Below are 19,908 nucleotides of genomic sequence, written 5' to 3'. Positions count from 1 at the left end.
TCGCATCCTCATCTCCTCATTATTTATTCAAACATTGTCAGAACATTTACCATATAATGCCATATCGTCCCGCCTTGTTCTTTTTTAGTCTTAATTTTGTGGTTCTCTTGCTATTCACTTTGCCATTGCTTTATATTTTGGAGAACTGATTCATTTTGTATCAGTAACTCCTCTTAACTTGTGACCCTTTCATCACAATGTTTTTGATTTTTTTCATATCTTATCTATATAATGCTATTGCTGTACCATCTATTTTTTTTTATCGGAATCATTGTTTAGATTTCCCTCACCAATGCATGGTTTTATCATTGCTTTATTTGGGTGTATCCATTTCGTAATTGCAATTTTATATCTCATTCTGTTTGCACTAAAAGTATTCATGCTCACTTGAATAATTGTAAATTTAGATAAAAGATGTGGTTTGAGCACAAATGAGACGACTCTCGACCCAAGTCACAATGTATATGATAGGTTAACAATTATAGGTAAAAGTATGACCTTAACATGGAGCCTTGGCTTACACCGCGAACAGTAAACTATAAAGGACAACAAACTGATTAATGTAAGTTATTCAAAACAGGAAAACCATTCAACGGTTTGATCTATACGAGAAACTAGAAACACCTATGGACCATCAACAAACGACAACCACTGAACAGCAGGCTCCTGACTAAGGACAGGTGCATAAACATTTGTTTACTTTTACAAATTTTGACTTGGATGTAAAGTTGAATCAGTGACACTCATACCACATCTTCTTATATCTATCTATGTAAGCGGTTAACACATTAATAAGCTCTAGAAAAATAGTCTTATCCTTTACCAAACCAAACATATTTACTGGAAAGGGAAGTTTTAAGGCCTACAGTCTTGAAATGGTAATTTGAGTCATATGAAAAAGTAAAATCACAAAAATACTGAACTCAGAGGAAAATCTAATCGAAAAGTCCATAATCACATGGCAAAATCAATTGACAAAACACATCAAAATCAAATGACAAAACACATCAAAATTGAATAACAAAACACATTAAATTTAAATGAAAAAACACAACAAAATCAAATGACAAAACACATTAAAATCAAATGACAAAACACATCAAAATCAAATGACAAAACACATCAAATTAAAATGACAAAACACATCAAATTAAAATGAAAAAGCACATCAAATTAAAAAAAAAATATGTACATATACTTTTTTGGGCCAAGAAATCCTTTAATTTGTCCACGTTTAGAAAAAGTTAACTTTATTGATATTGCTTCCAGGAAGCAGTTCGCCGAAATGTTTTTCGGTATGCAAGCGACCTTAGCGTGACCTTTTCTCGCAAAAATCCGATGATCTTAATACGCATGGATCTGTCATTTGAATAATCTATTTTCTGATGGTACATGTTAGACACGTGCTTTATATCCATGTTTCTTTGTTGATTGTTAACTGTAAGGTTGCAATTAGTAAATTACGGTTTCAAATCACGGCAATTAATGAGATGCCATATTTGCTAAATCATAACAAACAGAGACAAGAAAAATGTCTATAAAACTATATGTTTGCGTAAGATATGATAAAATCGTACACAGAAGACCAAGTTTATGATAAAAACATGCATTGGTGTAATAATTGGATAAACATTATTTTTCGCCAGTCACTCGTTTCAGATGACTTAAAGTGAAGTGATTTTCGGTGGGTTTTTTTATCATTGTTTAACCATGTCCTATTTTAGTTTCTCGTTCCAATAATTTTTTGGCCATATTTATAATCATAATTTATAATATAAAAAAGAAGATGTGGTAAGATTGTCAATGAGACAACTATCCACAAGAGACCAAAATGACACAGACATTAACAACTATAGGTCACTGTATACGGCCTTCAATATTGAGCAAAACCCATACCGCATAGTCAGCTATAAAAGGCCCCGATATGACAATGTAAAACAATTCAAACGAGAAAACTAACGGCCTTACACTGTATTTGTATGAAAAATGAACGTAAAACAAATATGTAACACATAAACAAACGACAACCACTGAATTACAGGGCTCCTGAGTTGGGACAGGCACATACATAAATAATGTGGCGGGGTTAAACATGTTAGCGGGATCCCAACCATCCCCCTAACCTGGGACAGTGGTATCACAGTACAACATAAGAAAGAACTATACAAATCTGTTGAAAAATAAAGGCTTAACTCATGAGATGGACAAAAATACAAGTGGAAGTGGCAAGATAAGTAAAAAGAGGCTTGTTGTTACACTGTTCTCACTTGTATGCCAATTACATGTTAATTACTAAAACTAAAAATTACTTGATAACAACAGATATTGTCCTTTGTTTGTAAAATTTGTAAGTTAATGTGGAATGTGAAATTTTCAGCGCTTGACGTAATGCACTTTTGATAGTAACGGTGTATTCAATTTGCCAGGACATTAATTTGCACTTTCTAAAAAAAAAATATTCAATAGGACATTTGCTATTAATGACCCCTCATTTATCAACATGATATTTAATTCCTTATAAAACCCATGAATCTTTTCTGGAATTCAAACCGATCAGCAAATGGATTCAAATATCAAATTTCGGTCTTCAAAAATTGTAAAGGCTATAAGGCATTTAACCCCACCACATTATTTATGTATGTGTCTGTCCCAAGTCAGGAGCCTATAATTCTGTGCCTGTTCCTTCCAGGCATACAGTTCATTGGGACTACTGCAGTACATGAAATAGAATTGACACAAAAGAGTATCAAAGTTTCCAATTCTAAATACATACACAAATTGTAAAAAGCTACTTAAGGAATTTTGGGGAAAATTGTATTTTTCATCCATAAAGAATGTTATCTTTTTCGTTAATAAATAGACCTAACCGCCCGGCCAATTTTTTTTCTGATTTTGTCGTTTTTTCAGAAGAGCTTTCTCAAAGAATATGTGATCATCTTTCCATGACGTTGATAAGTTTGGTTCAGAAATAAGATACAGATAATCTAAAATAGTCAAGATATTTCTAAATTAAGCGCAAATGTCCGGTCCAGTACTAATTTAGTTTAGAAGTATATCCTCGAGTATATCAAAGTTTAAGCTCGAGTTAAAGCCGGCAAATGTCCAGTGTATGGAATGCAAATGCTCTTTCGTGTTACATGTTAAAGGAAAAATAGAATTGAATTGGGTCAGATCAAGGATTTGTGTATAAAAATATATGGTCGTAAAAATAAAATTACTTTTTCAAATAACTTTTTTTTTAACATTTAAAACTGGAATTTAATCATTTCTATCAAAAAGGGGGACTGACAATCAACAGACTTAAAAAAAAAATATGTTAGCGATAATTAATCAAAGATTATCGGTATTATATAATAAATATATATACTTTAATTATTAATTCATTGCTAGTTAATTACGCCTTTGACCCGGGATCAATTACCTGGATTTGGGATTTGTCCGTTTTGCCCCGACATGCTCTAATCGTTTTGACCAATCACAAAAGCCGTTACAAAATCAACTCGACAATACAAGCGATGCGTCCGGTCGATGCAGGACGGTAAACATTGCATCCGAAAATTAGTTTTTAATGCAAAATCAATGACGCATATGTTGAATTTAGGTGAGGATAATGAGTATTTAACCTTTAAAAAAATTACACATAGAAAACTTCGTATTTGACCTTATGAATAAGTTTTATGCACACCTCGATTTTTGTCGTTGATTTACTTCCCCTAGATCTTGTTCCTGAAACAGAAATTCCCGATTGAAAAATTGATATTAAATACAAAGTAAACAGACTGGGTTGAAGTACAACAGTTGTAACGAATATATCGTTTGTGAATTCTACGTAGTTAATTTTATAGTTATGCTTTTAAGAGTGATTCATTTTTACTATAGTCATATTATTTTTTATGTTGCATGGCTAGTCCAAATAATTATGACGTCTTGAAAGGCTATTATAATTTTTTTCTTTGATGCCTTACATCGATGTAAGGCATCAAAGAAAAAAATTAATGGCATGTCTTTTTCCATAATATTTCTAAAACACATCAAGAAAACAACACACATACATGTACTGTTATCAACTAAAAGGCTCAAGCCTTTGAGAATTAGTTCAACAATATAAAATGTCTTGCATGGCTCAAATAATTCTTGAGGGTTGTGTTGTGCCTTGTTAGAGGCACTTTCAGTTTTAAGCGACCACTGAATTTCTTGTTGCCCTCGTCCTAGAGAAGAGTGACCAATTTAATTGTGCTACCATACATGTATGTCAAACCAGTGTATTTTACCAAGACCAGAATATCTATACATTGGCAGCACTTATGGTTTGAAAAGTAGACATATTTAGCTGATACACAATCCAAAAAGACATTACCACACAATGTACATAAAAAAACATGACAAAATTATTTAATTGAAAGACATATAGTAATATTGCTGGCTGGTGTGTTCTTTCTTATAATTTGAAAGAGTTTCCTACAGGAGGGGTTGGCATGGTACATGTATGAAGCCATGCTTTTTTCTGTTGTATTTTAAAGAAGGCAGTAAAGGGGGTTATCTGCTCAGAAGAACTCAAAATAAAATTGCCATGTCACAGTAAACGAAAAATTCAAAATTTCTTGTACGTTGATCTTTTTACCGATTTCACAGTGAATAATGAACTATTTTCACAGCTGCTCATGATTTTTTTTTTTACAAAACACGTTGAAAACCCTCTTTAAACACACGCTGTAATTTTAATTTGGGTTCTGTGATTCATATTTGAGTAAATAGTTATCAAAGGTACCAGGCTTATAATTTGTTACATCAGACACGCTTTTTTTCTACATAAGACTCATCAGTGACGCTCAGATCAAAATAGTAACATTGCAAGGAAATTCTTTGGAGATATATTCAAAATTTGAATGGCCACCATTTTTTGAATTTTACATTGAAAATGTATGTTAATTTTAAGATACACTTAAATTTTCTTCAAATGGCCCTTTTGATATTGAATTGCCATGAATATTATTGTTACTTTCAGAGGAACAAATGACCGGGCTGAAGCGCAAGCCATCGGACTTGCCCGGGGATCAGCCACCACCAAAGTTACTTAAGCAAACAACCAGTACAACAATAGATACAGCTGTAGAGAAAGAGTCTGATATTGACAGCCTTCCTCCTCCTGTGTTGGAAAAGGCAGATACGTATGATGAGGATAGACCTAAGGCTGTGCCTTATGGAATCAAAGCAAATGACAATGGATCAGACAGTTCAACACCACCCCCAGTCTTGCCAAGATTTCCAACATTGCAGCCCTCAAAACCAATGTCATCTGAGAAGTATTTTGGGTTTGATATTCCTAGTGATAGTGATGAAGAAGATGACACCATAAGAAAAATTGCTGAATCAATCAGTGTAGGAGAAGATTCAGTAGACAGTATAGCATCTCTCAAACCTAAAATGTCTTCTATGGGAACAAATACACCTTATGATGATGAAAGGTCTATTAGTAAAAGAGATGTACATGTATCTTTAAAAAGAGTAGACACTTTAAATATATCAGATAGTAATGGGTCAAATGGGGAAGAAAAGAAAGCAAAACTGATTAAAAAAGCCATTATCAAAAAAGTATTTTCACCTAAAAAAAGTCTGCAGTCAAAGAAAAGTGTTACTGTTAAAAAGGAAAGATCAGTTATATTAAATTTACTAGAGTCACTTAGAACAGTCCAGAAAATGCCTTCAGGTGCTAAGATAGAAAAGATAATGAAATTTGGTGATCATGAAGTTATAGATTTACCATCAGATAGATCTCTTACTGTTTACGAATTTGACGACGAAAAATTTACATCAATCACCCCAAGTAATCTTTTACCGAGACCTTCAGTGCAGGTAGTTTCAGACACTTTAAAATCAGTAGAAGATGAGGCACCTGCAGACAGCTCAGCTTTACCAAAACTTGAATGTGTTTCTAGTGAAGAGTTTTCAACAGATGAACTATCAGATGCAGAAATGAACAATTCAGCCCCAGTCCTTCAAAAAATGTGTATTACTTCTCCCACCAAATCACCGAAAAAATTTATTCATGGTGGAATCAGGGAAATTGTTTTTTCATTTGACACAACTGGCTCTATGTACAGTTATATGGAAGAAACAAAAGAAAAATTGCGAGAAATTATTGAACGTTTAAAAATAGATATTCCAGGTGTTCGTTTAGCATTTGTAGCTCATGGGGACTACTATGATTTAAAGAATGATAGGTATTTAATTAAATGGCTTGATTTTGGTGCAACTATAGATGAAATATGTAATTTCTTTGAATATTTACCAATTACTCATGGTGGGGATGCAGATGAATGTTATGAATTAGTTTTAAGGAAAGTACGGGAATCATTATCATGGACGACAGGAAGTCAGAGGTGCTTAGTAATGATTGGAGACTCTGATCCTCATGAACCAGGTTATGAGTTTGAAGACTTCAAGAACGATATTGATTGGAAAGAAGAGACGAAAAAATTAAATGAAATGGTGGGTAAAAATTGCTTTGAAATATAATAAACATGATAAAGATGTCATAGGATTTCCAATGAGACAATTTTTCACAAGAGACCAAATGACACAGAAATTAACAGCTATACAATAGGTCTCCATAGGCCTTCAACAATGAGAAAAACCCATACCTCATAGTTAGCTATAAAAGACCACAAAATAACAAATGTAAAACAACTCAAACATCATCTAGAAAACTAACAGCCTTACAATGTATGTATTTTATCACAGTTTTCCTTCAAAGATTAATTACAAGACTGTCAAAAGAAAACATGAATTGTGAAAAATGTAGTTTTATATAAGGGATGACAAATGATATGAGAATGTCTCTTTAAATATTAAAAGCAGGATATTGGAAACTTTTGGAAAGAGTATATATTTACTGTGCTTGCATGATAACAGAACTAAAATATTGGCATTTGATATCAGTAACATATGTTACATATTGATCATACATAAACATGCTCAGTTGAATGAAAAGTGAAAGATCTATACATGTATAGATGTACAACATTTATACAACAGAGTTCACAACAAAGTAAAAAAGGTTTTTAGGGGTCTGTATCCAGAGATTTGTCATGGTATTTTTTTTACTATCCTTAAAATTTGTTCTTTCATTTTTAAAATGCAGAAAGTGAACTAACTTCACTTGCATTTTCCTTAAAACATTATAATCATGATAAAGAAATTAATGCAATGAATTTTTTGTTTATGTATTTTCTTTGACAGTTATACCAATCAACTTGCAGTCAATAGACCACTTTCGAGTTCATCCGTCACCGGAAAAAACTCCTCAATTATATAGCTTTTATCACCGTCATTTGTGCGTTTAGGGGCGTCGTCACTTCCCTTCCAATGTTGAGCGAGTGGTTGGAAAACTATAATTCTATATTATACGAATTATTCGGCAAATTGAATTCTCAAAATTGACAATCAACACTGCTGTCATTAGGGAATTGTCAGTAAGTACCTACAGAGCAACCATTATTTCTAGTTTATCCTGCACAAAGACGATCACTAAGACGCTTGATGAACGTAAATAGTGCAGGGATACAGGCGACCCCCTCTATCTGGTAAATGACGTCATACATGTCATAAAGGCGTGCATAATTGACGAGTTTTTGCCGGTGACGGATGAACTCGAAAGTGGTCTATTGCAACAGATAAACGTTGGGTCATTGTTACATATGGAATGCCACAAAAAGAAAAAATAATTGCCATGGCCAGCTGTCACTGCAAATATATAGTTCCAGATTGTAAAATACTATTTACCACTGCAAAACAACACTAAAATTTTTATATACCGATACCTTTTGTTTTTACACTGCTTCTAAAAATCTACAGAAAATCAATTATTATCTTTTAATATGGATAGTGTTTTTTGCAGTACATTTATTTTCAATTGTACATGGGGTATTAATTCAGAAATGTATTCTTTTTTATATACACAGCAACTACTAAATGTATAATATATTTTCAGGGAGTAAGAATTTATGGAATGCAGGTTGGTTACAGATCTGATTTCTACAGACAGATATCGCAGACCACAGGTGGCGCTCATCTACGTTTGGAATCGGCTAATCTGACTCCTGATATGTTTATGTCTGTCTGCTTACGAGAAGGCAATCTTAAACTTCTAAAGGTACTTATTTCTATTTATATAAACAGGTACATGAATTGAAAACAACACAAACATGTATATCTGTACTAAAAGTATCATATTATAATTATATAAGGAGTCTCCTCTACAAATTTTCATGCATTTCATTTGAGAAATTGTAGAGATATCTTTTCCTTTAAGTTTTATTTTACATCATATAAAACAAACACAAACCTTGATAAGGATGAAATATAGGTACACATTATTACAATGATCCTGCACATATCTAATAAAATGCTTATGAAACACTAGCAGCTAATTATACATTGCATTAATCAAGATGTGCCATAGAGCTCACTCTACTTCGGTAAAAAAAATGTGTTTTCATGGCTGCCAAAACTAATGTCTAGATGCCAGGCTGTTCATAAACAATTACTTTCGATGATGGTGATATTCAATTTTAATCAAGTTCATGTGACACCAGTTATGTCAGTCGTATATTTATCAGTAAAGAAATTCAAAGGCATTTATATATATTTATATATGTAATTCCACCTTATGTAATAATGCTGTATTTTGATTGGATGAGAGCCATGGTATTTTTCACCAATTTTTATATATTGAGATTTTCTTTTCTCTGCCGGGGTATTTGCCATTAGGGAATTCCATGTGACGGGGTATTAGCTAGCAAATACCATGTCAGATGGGAAATACCCTAGCAATACCATGGCTAAAAATAACTCAATGAATTATTTCTATTCCAATATGAAAAAATCATGGTCATTCTAAATATATGGTTCCAGATGAAATATTTAGGATAAAAATCATCATTTATATTGAATTTGGTGCGAATGACGTAAAAATTCTGGGAATGACGTCATAAATAAAACTGTCAACCGGTCACATAAAACTGGAATCCACTTGTATGAACAAAGTGTAGTATTCAGCCGAGAACCGGCGTACTATCATAAAAAGGGAGATATATATACAGTCAGTGACTGTACATACAAAAATGATAAGAAATGATTATACGGTGAATGCAATTTGACTGCGCAAATATCACAGCTGCAGTGTATACAAAAGTTATACATTCAAGTCGAAATTTTATATGATACCTGATTATGATAAACTTCCTTAGGTGGAACATTCGGTGGAATTAAAAAATTATATCATGCTTACAATGGGTATTTGCCAAAAATACCGGTTTCGAGGTAAACAAATTTCCCTCGCCTAACGGCTCTGGAAATTTGTACCTCTCAACCGGTATTTTTGGCAAATACCCCTTGTAAGCATGATATATTTGTATAAAAGTCTATAAAAAGGACCAACCAACAAATTTACTATGTACCGGACTGTCTAGAATAGACGATACTATGCAGATAAGGAAAAAATTATATCAGTCTAATTTGTCAATGAATTGAAATTTGTCTTATTTATATATGAATATATATATATACATGTATAAAGATCATTCATTTCTTGAGAAATTAAAGGAAAGGATTAACCTTACAGTCTGGTTGATGTTAACTTTTTATGCAAACGAAAAAAAGCTTGTATCATTCCAGGGCATATGAAAACATAATAATAAGAAGATCACTATGATATTGCAAGTGACCACCAGCGGTCATTAATATCACAAATCATTAACGAGGAATGTTTAAAAAATAGAAGACAAAAATCTGCAATGTCTTTATATTGAAATATAAAACGAATTTGCCCCCAAAAAGAGTGGGTAAATCTGTAGAAAAGAGAGTTAAAACTTGATGATATTGATAGTGTTAAGAACATGTTCATTTCCTTATTACACATTACAACCATATATTCAACTTTAGTATATATCACATAACTTCAAAATTAATAAGTAAATAGGTCAGAGAAAAGTAAGACAAATGTACCTACAAATGTACATGTATGATCATTAAAATGGTATCAAAATCAACCAGCTACATGTAAGTTTTTTTTTTTCTCTGACCATCATTTCTAAATGGATGGCTAATACACTGTCAAATAATGCACACAATTCATGGAATCTTTCCACCCATATTATTTACACTTTGAATTTTAATGTGAGCCATTTCTTCTAACACAACATTCTATCTTTTAGACTTATGAAGCAGAAGTAATGAAAAGACCAGAATACAAAACTGGCTTAGATTTAGAATTAGCAAGACTGTTCAGTTCATTAAAAAATGTAGCAGATAATATTGCTATGAAATTCAAAAAGAATATAATAGAAGGAAGTACAGAAAATGGGAAGAAGGCAATTAAGAGAGAAAATACGTCGACAACAGAGTCACCTGGTACTAAAATAGCCAAAATGGCAAAGAAGGCTTTAGCTGATGATGGGAAAATAAAGAAGAAAATGAAAACATTGTCACCTGAACGAAAGCAATCCACCTCAGACAAAATAGCAAAGAATTTGATTAAAAAGGCAATTAAAGGAAAGACAACAAAAGATAAGAAGAAAACAGCCTTAACAAAAGAGAAAAAGAAAATTTTACTAAAAAGTACCCAAAAAACTGGTGTTAAAAGTATTAAAGAGAAAAAGAAAACAGCTGCAAAATTAACTAAGAAGCCTGCTGTAAAGAAAGATATGAAAAAGAAACCAACAAAACCAGGTCTTGCAGGGAAAAAGGCCAAAATTGTATTGGGTTCTAAAGTTCAAAAAACTATTTCTAAAGGAAAACAGACTGCAACTAAAGTTAAAGCAAAGTCTGTTATGAAAGCAATATTGAAATCGAAGACAGTTAAATCCTCAAAGAAAACACTTTCAATTAGACCTAATACTAAGTTAAAAAGTAAAAATACAGCTGCAAAGAAGGTTATTAAGAATAAGACTATAACCAAAGGTACTATCAAGAAAGATCCTAAATCTAAAACATTAAGTAAAGTGAAGTCTAAAGAAACTCCTACAAAGAAAACTGTCAAGACGAAAGTAAAAACTATGGAAGTAAAGAAGAAAGTACCAAAGAAATTAGCTGAAAAGAAAGCAACTAAAGGTTCTCCTGAGAAGAAAAAAGCTAAACCACAAGAGAAAAAAGCAACAGACAAAAAGAAAGATGAAAAAGAGAAGAAGTCAGTAGCTAAGTCTAGCAAGAAGACAGAAGCAAAGAAATCCATTGACAAAACCATCAAGGTATTTATATATTGAAATGTTATCCTTGTAAATTTGAAGTAATTAATTATTGTCAATCAGATAGCAAACTTATATCTGTATATACATTTGTGTCTAATAAAAAATGTATATACAGAGTGTACCATTTGCAAGTTTGCCTCGTTTGTTGATAGGCACCTAAATCATACAACGGTTTATCATGTTTACATTTACAAAGCACTCTTCTATAAAGAGGGGACCAAAAATGTGACATCAGCTTAGAATTCTTAAAATATAGAAAAAATTATAAATGATTACTTAATGAAAGACAGGCAAATGATACAAAAGGGATATTTAAACTTGTAAGTCGAAAACGTATTGACAATGTTATAACAAAAATCGAAAAAACAATGAATGCACAAACAACAAAGCACATAACACAAAATAGAAAACTGAAGACTGAGTTAAATACACTTACATGCCTTATATGTATTGTGTAATGAATGGAATCCTACATGTCTTAAATAGCTTACAAACACAAAATACATGCAGGCCGGAACACAAGTAAAAAATTGATCAGCAGTCAAAATTCAGTGCTCTTAGCTTTGAGCTTACAGAAGAGAAATTTTTGTTGCATTTCAATCATGAAAGTAAATATTTTAGTTTGCAGATACTGGTATGAAGCTACAGATTTTTGGGGAAATATTCCTCCTTTTCCAAGTATATTTCGGGAAACAGTTTTCAGTTTATGTATATTTTGAAATAGATATCTGTTAACAGATTTTTTTTTATTGGGTAACCAAATTTTATCAAAACTGCTAAACACATTAAATGGATTATTTAAGCATTTGTTCAGCTACATTGGTTTTATTTTATTGTAGGTTAAAAAACCAAAGAATTTACAGCCAAGAGAAATTGCCAGTATAGCCAAGTTTGTGACTGGACCTTTAAGTTGTTCGTCCTGGGAACAGTGGACGCCGTTGATTGCTCATGAGAAACCCAGGAGTGGAAATTGGTCAAAAGGAAAAGGTGGATGTCCAGGATATTGTAATTCAGACATTGATAAAGACAAAGACTCCGTGCTTGACATGTACGAGTTTGCAGTATCTCCGCCTGACAGTTCCAAAAAATACCCAGTTTATTTTTATTCACAGAATGAAAATATATGGGAATTTTGCAAAGACAAATATATTCAGAAAGAACTTGAAAGAGTGATCAAATCCAAAGGGTCAGTCAGTGTTCGTAAAGGAACAGTAAATAAGAATGATGAAACCTTGTTCCTTAAAACTGTAGAACATGTTCGAAATATGTTTGATTATGCATGGAACAGTAATGCTTCAAAAGACACCGCTAGAAAAGAAGACTTGGTAAAAGAAGGATTCATTATAGCTAAAGTGTGATAATGGATTCATATCATGATGTCATTACTATTGTTCCATGCATATTTGTAATTCCATAGTGTTTCCAAATTTTAGTATTTACCAGAGTTATCTCCCTTTAGATATACAAATTGTACATAATTGTAATCAATTGGTTTCTAGAAAAGTGAAAATTTTGTATTATAAAACTTTTTGTTGCAAAGTTTTAAGGATTTTTTTAAAGAAGATTATCTGATAAATTCCTAGCTTTTCTATCATTCTTCCACCTTTTTTGAAGTTCTTTGTCATTTCATGTGTGACCCATGTTCCCTTTTTTATACCTGAAGTTTTCTAATTTTGAGAAAGCATCCATATTTTATTTGCCAATTTTAGTATTGACCTCAGAAGGTGACTGTTTATTTTGTTTGATTTAAGCTTTTTAAAATAAAAATAAATGTACAGAAGAAACATTTCATACTTGAATGTGGTTTATAACTTATATTTATTTTTTTTAGTTTTCCAATATAAAAAAAAAATTAATAACTTCAAAGTAACAATCTTTGTTTCTCATTGCCATATTTAGCATGCAGCCTATATAGGAATTGCACAAGTGCTACATTAATTGTTTTTAGCTCACCTGGCCCGAAGGGCCAAGTGAGCTTATGCCATCACTTGGCATCCGTCGTCGTCGTCGTCGTCTGTCGTCATAAACTATTTTAAGAATCTTCTCCTCTGAAACTACTAGGCCAAATACTTCCAAACTTTAACTGAATGTTCCTTAGGGTATCTAGTTTATAAAATGTATCCGAAGTTTTGATCTATCAACAAACATGGTCGCCATGGCTAAAAATAGAACATAGGGGTCAAGACTCAAATGCAGTTTTTGGATTATATCTCAAAAACGAAAGCATTTAGAGCAAATCTGACATGAGGTAAAAATGTTCATTAGGTCAAGATCTATCAGCCCTGAAATTTTCAGATGAATCAAACAACCCATTGTTGGGTTGCTGCCACTTAATTGGTAATTTTCAGGAAATTTTGCAGTAAACAGCAAAAATGTTCAGCAAAGTAAGATCTACAAAAATGTTAACATGACCAATATTGTCAATTGACCCCTTAAGGAGTTATTGCCCTTAAAGACAAATTTTCTCTATTTGTTCATCAAACTTGCTTAAATTAAAAAATCTCCTCTGAAACAACTGGGCCAAATACTCTCAAACTTTAAATAAATGTTCGTTGGGGTATCTACTTTCTAAATTGTATCCGAAGTTTTGATCCATCAAAAAAAAGTAAGATCTACAAATAATCAATATGATCAACATTTAAATGGCATTTTAAAGCAAAAATAATAATTGTGAAAGGTTTAAGCAAAACGTTTTGGGTGAGCGAATCAGGCTCTTGAGAGCCTCTTGTTTTTTTTATGTGATTGGGTGAAAGGATTGGTGCTTTATCTCCTACAGAGTGAATGCATTTTATGATACCATATACATTTTTTATATGGTTGCTAAAAATGTATAAAAGAAATCTTCCATAGCAGGCTATGTTTTTTTTATTACTTTTTTTGAAAATTTGATAAACTTTTTTGAAAACTTGTACAAAAAATAAAAAAGTAAATGCATACATTATCCCATAAAATAAAATTTATGTAGTAAATATTTGTGAATATGGTGTAACTACATGTATATATATAGCTATCCATTTGTGATGCCACTATAGAATGAAAATCACATAATCACCATTAACGAATGCTGCCACCATTCAAAAATTAAAAGAAAACTGGATACCAAGATATTTACTTCATACAGATAGTATATGACAATCATATTTTGTCTATAAATATGATGTTCTGTATTGATACTTATAAACAGTAAATTTATTTTGACTTATTTTGCATTCGCAGTAGGTGTATTTTTCCGACAAAAAAAATGAACTGATGGAATTCTATTTACCTACATTTAAAAAGAAAATTTGAATTAATTTTATATAAATGTATTTGTAGTATGTTTACCAACCCAACCTTCCACTGTAAACCATTAAAAATTCACGCGTTTGGGATAAAAAGGGATGAAAAAAACCTGACAACTAAAGATACAACCAAGCAAACTACTTTAATGTATATAATTTGCAGCCTAATAAGACAATATCTCTACCTTTCAGTTTCAGACAACAGATTTCATGATCTATTCATTAGAATTTTAAATTTTAAAACACTACCTTAACTTCTGAGGTTTTGACTTAGCTTTAAGCCTTATTTGTTTGTTGAAATTTTTTGCAAAAGTTTCAAAAAAAGGCTTAGTTGTTTTGTTATATATGGTGGCTCTGAGCATGTGACATTTATTGATATGTGTAATATGCTTTTTAATATTTACATCTAGATATATTTTATATTTTGTTATGGTCAATGTTTTGGTCTCTGTCTATTAAAATGAATTGCAATGTTTTGGTCTCTGTCTATTAAAATGAATTGCAATGTTTTGGTCTCTGTCTATTAAAATGAATTGCAATCTTCTGTCAGAAAATTTTACCAACCATTTGTATGACTTTTTTGTACAAATTTTTGAATGCTGTATCATAATTTATAGGTGAAGTTATACCCTTTGAAATTGTTTTATATGATGAAAAATTGAGAAACAATTAAATTGACCATTTATTCATTGACCACTTTAATATATTTAACATGATAATTATGTCAACTTGGTCACTCTGGTCATTTCATTAATTTAAGATATAATTAAAGTTTATATTTCATTGTGATAACATAAAATGAACAAATATGAAATGTTTGTGTATGGAAACATTCAATTGTGTGTATGTGTGTTTTTTTATTGGATATATAATGAATTTGAAATATATGAGAGTAGATATAACTCTGATGTTTACCATTTTTGTATAAAGAATATCTATTGAATGTAAGATTAAAGAAATGTGTTCATTATAATATGTCTGAAAACCAGTCCAGATTGTGTGAACGGCAAAAAATGTTGAAGGAAAATATTTCATTTTTTGCAGTGATTGTATTATATGACGTGTAAGGTTTTTTTTCTGTACAAAACAGTCATAATAGATAATTTATAATACCACTTTTGTACAACTTTTTGTATGTGAAGTTGAATATTTCTAGATTGTTGGACCATCTATCCTATAGAGCTAGGTGAGATTTTTCATCACCTTGTAACTGTCATCTGTGTTTGTTTACAAGTAACTTATATTTTGGTAAAGTTGTTTAGAAAATTTATATCCAGGGGATTGATGATATGAAGGCCATTGACAAATGCTCATCATTTCTTGTAAATTAGTCTGCAAAAGATTGAAGCACTGTTGTCCTCTGAAACATATGAAAAATAACATTTTCATTTTTCTCTTGAATTTTGCTTTTTAATATAAGTTTCTGGTGGATAGTAATTTTATTGGCAATCTTTTTTTCTCTAGAAACTATGTAAGGAAAGTCCATACAAGGTTTGGAGACAGTCTTTGATCTTGATTTCTCAACTTTTGTAAATCTTGTGTGGAACTACAAAGAAAATTCATCTGTAGATGTCAGATGTTACTATCCTCCCAAAAATATTTCAATAATTGAAAATAAATTTTTGGAATTTATTACAGGGACATGTAGTTTTATTATTTTTTTTTATAGGGCAGATAGATTTAAAGGGGACAAAAGGCTCAGGCCCTGTTTATAGAATTGCATATATGGTTGAAACTTAAACTCTTTTCTAGTCCCTTTTCAAATGACTTGCTGCCCCTCCCCTGTTCAGCATCCTAGGTTCACAAGTTGGTGAAGTTCTTTCCATGACAAAACTAGGATAGTTATTCATGCAAAGAGGGAAAGATAGAGGGTTCATTACTATATCCTTGTTGTTAAACTCAATTTGTATTTTATATTTTCAACATGCAATGTAATTACAAGCATTAAATGCCTTTTGTAAAATTGATAGTGTTAAAAGATTTGATTGAATGTATAAATCTTACATATATCAGTTCACAGTCAACTTAGTTGATGTAAACAACAAAAAATAGTTCATTTTTTATAAGTTTACTTAGTTCTACTTATCATCCATTGCATATCGCTGGTTTCAAGATATAAGCCATAGAAATTTTACGGGGGGAATATTCTCTCTTGACTTTTCATAGCTTTATCTTGACAAGTTAAAGCTCTCAAAAATTGTTAAAAAGTTAAAATTTTATCAAACTTTAACAGATAACTTATTATTGTACATGTTAAAGATTTACAAAAAAGAAAAACAGGGGTAACCGGGCAATTTATTGCAAGGCATTCAAATGGATAAAACCAGAGGATTCCAAAAATCTAACAAAAAATCCAAAACAAGCTTCCTAACAACATTTAAAAAAAAAAAATATACATGAAGTTCTGGATGGGGTTTACAGAAAAGATAATAATGAGACAAAAGTTGAAGAAAAAATAATAAGAGAAACGAATAAAAGGCCAAAAATATTAAGAATAGAAAAAATGACATAACATCAATGACTTCAAGAATTAAGTACACCCCATCCAAACCCTTATGCAGTGAGCAGTGAAAGAAAAATACATGCAATGATCCCTAAAATATGTATTTCAATTAAAGAAAAGATTGAAGTACAAGAGTAAAGAACATATTTCAAAAACCAATGTTACCTTTGATATTTTTGTAGGAAACTTTTTAAGTGTAACACAATTGTGTAAGTTATATTTTACAACCAGTAATTCTGAGGATTAAGTTAAAGTAAACCTTTGTTGATTGGATTGATATTTCCCCCTACACTGTTGACTTTTTATTTGCTAAAATGCTTGTTATTTGAGTACTTGAAAAGTTTTTAGGTGTATTTTATATGTTTGTGTTATTTATCTGCATGTTTTAGATGTGAAATAATTGCAAAAAAGAATATTTTTTAATGAAATATATATGGTATAATATTGAAGTAAATTGATTATTTGTGATTTATAAATACTAGTCTTTTCTTACTGATCTTTAGCCTAACTTAAATCACTTTCATTGGGAAATGTATTGATTCTCACTTGACATCAGTCTTTTCTAACTGATCTTGTGATATTTGTTGATTGATCTTTAACTTGATTTTTGTTGATCCCAGCTTGACTCAAAGTGCTTTCACCTTTATCTTTGCAACATCAATCATTCAAAATATTTTTTCTATGTCTTTATGTCATCTTGACTAGAAGAATGTTCATTAGTCCTCAGTAATTGTTTGATTGTATATCTTGCTTTCTTCGTGGGTTCAAGTCTTACTCTTAAATAGTTTCCTTGATATCAATCCTTTTTTGATTGTCTACCAATTCCAGCATAGCTTCTAGATTTCAAACACACACGTTATTCATAAGTTATTCTTTCCTTGTACATTTGTGGATAATTTGACAATTGAATATTCTTTTAGATTAAAACTGAAGCTATCCATACAAGGATTTGTTCCAAGTGTTTGTATGTACTTCGGTTTGACCATCATAAACTATAATTTGAGCCCTTGATTTGTAGTTAATTATGAAGATATTAGAATGGTAATTTACATTGTGAATGCAATGCTTGTTATATGGCTCACATTCAAACAAGAGAAACATGGTTATTGACAACTAAAAGTGTTCTTCCAAGGTCTTGACATGTTTCTGTCAAACATGAAATTTCTTTAAAGTTTGCCCCACTGAAATTAAGTCTAACAATTGTAGTATACTCAATTTCAGTGCCATGGGAAAGAAGACTGACTGATTGAGTAAGCATGACAGGATACTGAATATTAGGTGGTCAATGGTCAATTTCATGGGCTGATATCCTTTTAACTTGCTTAACAAATTTAATATAGGTATAACCAAAAAGGACAGTAAAAAACCAACAATCCTTGTCATCATCTTTAAAACTTAATTTCAACAATCCTGTGATTTCACATAGATCTTCCAAATGGTTTGAAAAAAGACCGGAAAGATACCAAAGGGACATTGAACTCAAGTTGAAAACAAATTAACAACACCATGTAAAAAAAGCATCGATAAACGACAAAAAGACGAATTCATCATAAAAACACAACATAGACAACTAAACACTTATCAACATGAATCCCACCAAAACAAACAAGGGTTTTCTCAGGTGCTACAGGAGGGTAAGCAGATCCTGCTCAACTTCATGTTCATGAAATAAAATTGAGAAAGGGAATGGGGAATGTGTCAAAGCGACAACAACCCGACCATAGTACAAACAAGAGCCGAAGGCCATCAATTGGTCTTCAATATGGCGAGAAACTCCCGCACCCGTAGGTGTCCTTTATCTGGCTCCTTAAAAAATATGTATATTAGTACAGTGAAAATGGACAGCATACTAAACTCCGAATTATACACAAGAAACTGAAATTTAAAATCAAACAAAGGCCAAAGGCTCCTGACTTGGGACAGGCGCAAAATTACGGCGGGGTTAAACTTGTTTATGAGATCTAAACCCTCCCCCAATACCTCTAGCAAATGTAGAAAAGTAAAGGCATAACAATTCGCACATTGAAATTCAGTTCAAGAGAAGTCCGATGTCAGAAGATGTAACAAAAGGAAATAAATAAAATGACAATAATCCATAAATAACAACAGACTACTAGTAGTTAACTGACATGCCAGCTCCAGACCTCAATTAAACTGATTGAAAGATTATGTCTTAATCATATGAATATCAGGCTCAAGTCCTCCCGGTAGAGGTTTAGTATCATACTATCATAAAATATATGAGAAGAACATAACCTGTATCATGCCAACAACTGTTTTATTTTAAATAAATGTGTTTAGTTCCGATGCAAAGACCCTTTAAGTGAATCAACATTAAATCCAAAATATGCAATCTTTAATGACCTGACAACCGTATCGTAACTATATCCCTTCTTAATAAGTCTGTTTAAAGGGTTTGTGAGCTTTTAGGTGAATACTGACATTTTTGTGCTTTGTAAAGAATATTACCATAAAAGATTGGATGTGAAATACCTGAACGTATTTATAAGATGTCTGCATGTTGAGTTATATTTAGGAATTATTTCCTTATACCGATGATAAAATTTATTAAATGTTTTGACTAGTTTGTGATTTCGAAAACCCTGGTGTAATAATTTTTCAGTATTACATCAATTTCTCTCACTAAAATCCAATACGTTGTTATATACACGAGCGAATCGTACAAGTTGAGATATATAAACACCATAAGATGGTGACACGGGAACGTCACCATCTAAAAATGGATAGTTAAGGATAGGAAATGAAAAATCATCTCTTTTATCATAAATTTTTGTATTCAGTCTCTGTTAACGATATAGATATCAAGATTTAGGAAAGGGCAGAGGTCATTGTTAGTATAAGCTTTATTTAAAGTAAG

The 19,908-nt window shown here is 31.5% G+C and overlaps 1 protein-coding gene across 1 annotated transcript; it reads left to right on the top strand.

The window, feature by feature from the left end:
- The first annotated feature begins 3,462 nt into the window (after positions 1–3,462).
- Positions 3,463–17,506, top strand: LOC134680651 (uncharacterized). Its single transcript, XM_063539781.1, has 5 exons — positions 3,463–3,601; positions 5,006–6,489; positions 7,991–8,152; positions 10,215–11,246; positions 12,086–17,506. The coding sequence occupies exons 1-5, from the start codon at positions 3,529–3,531 to the stop codon at positions 12,602–12,604; spliced, it is 3,270 nt and encodes a 1,089-aa protein (XP_063395851.1). The 5' UTR covers positions 3,463–3,528; the 3' UTR covers positions 12,605–17,506.
- Positions 17,507–19,908: the final 2,402 nt, after the last annotated feature.

This window comes from Mytilus trossulus, chromosome 1 (genome assembly GCF_036588685.1).
Source record: "Mytilus trossulus isolate FHL-02 chromosome 1, PNRI_Mtr1.1.1.hap1, whole genome shotgun sequence".
Taxonomy (NCBI): domain Eukaryota; kingdom Metazoa; phylum Mollusca; class Bivalvia; order Mytilida; family Mytilidae; genus Mytilus; species Mytilus trossulus.
The sequence above is the reverse complement of the archived record's forward strand: the minus strand, read 5'-3'. Positions and strand labels throughout refer to the sequence as shown.

Coding starts and splice junctions, on each gene's coding strand:
- LOC134680651 (XM_063539781.1), top strand. CDS start 3,529: ATGCAGGACGGTAAACATTGCATCCGAAAATTAGTTTTTAATGCAAAA. Junction 8,153..10,214: donor GCAATCTTAAACTTCTAAAG/GTACTTATTTCT, acceptor TCTATCTTTTAG/ACTTATGAAGCAGAAGTAAT. Junction 11,247..12,085: donor CCATTGACAAAACCATCAAG/GTATTTATATAT, acceptor ATTTTATTGTAG/GTTAAAAAACCAAAGAATTT.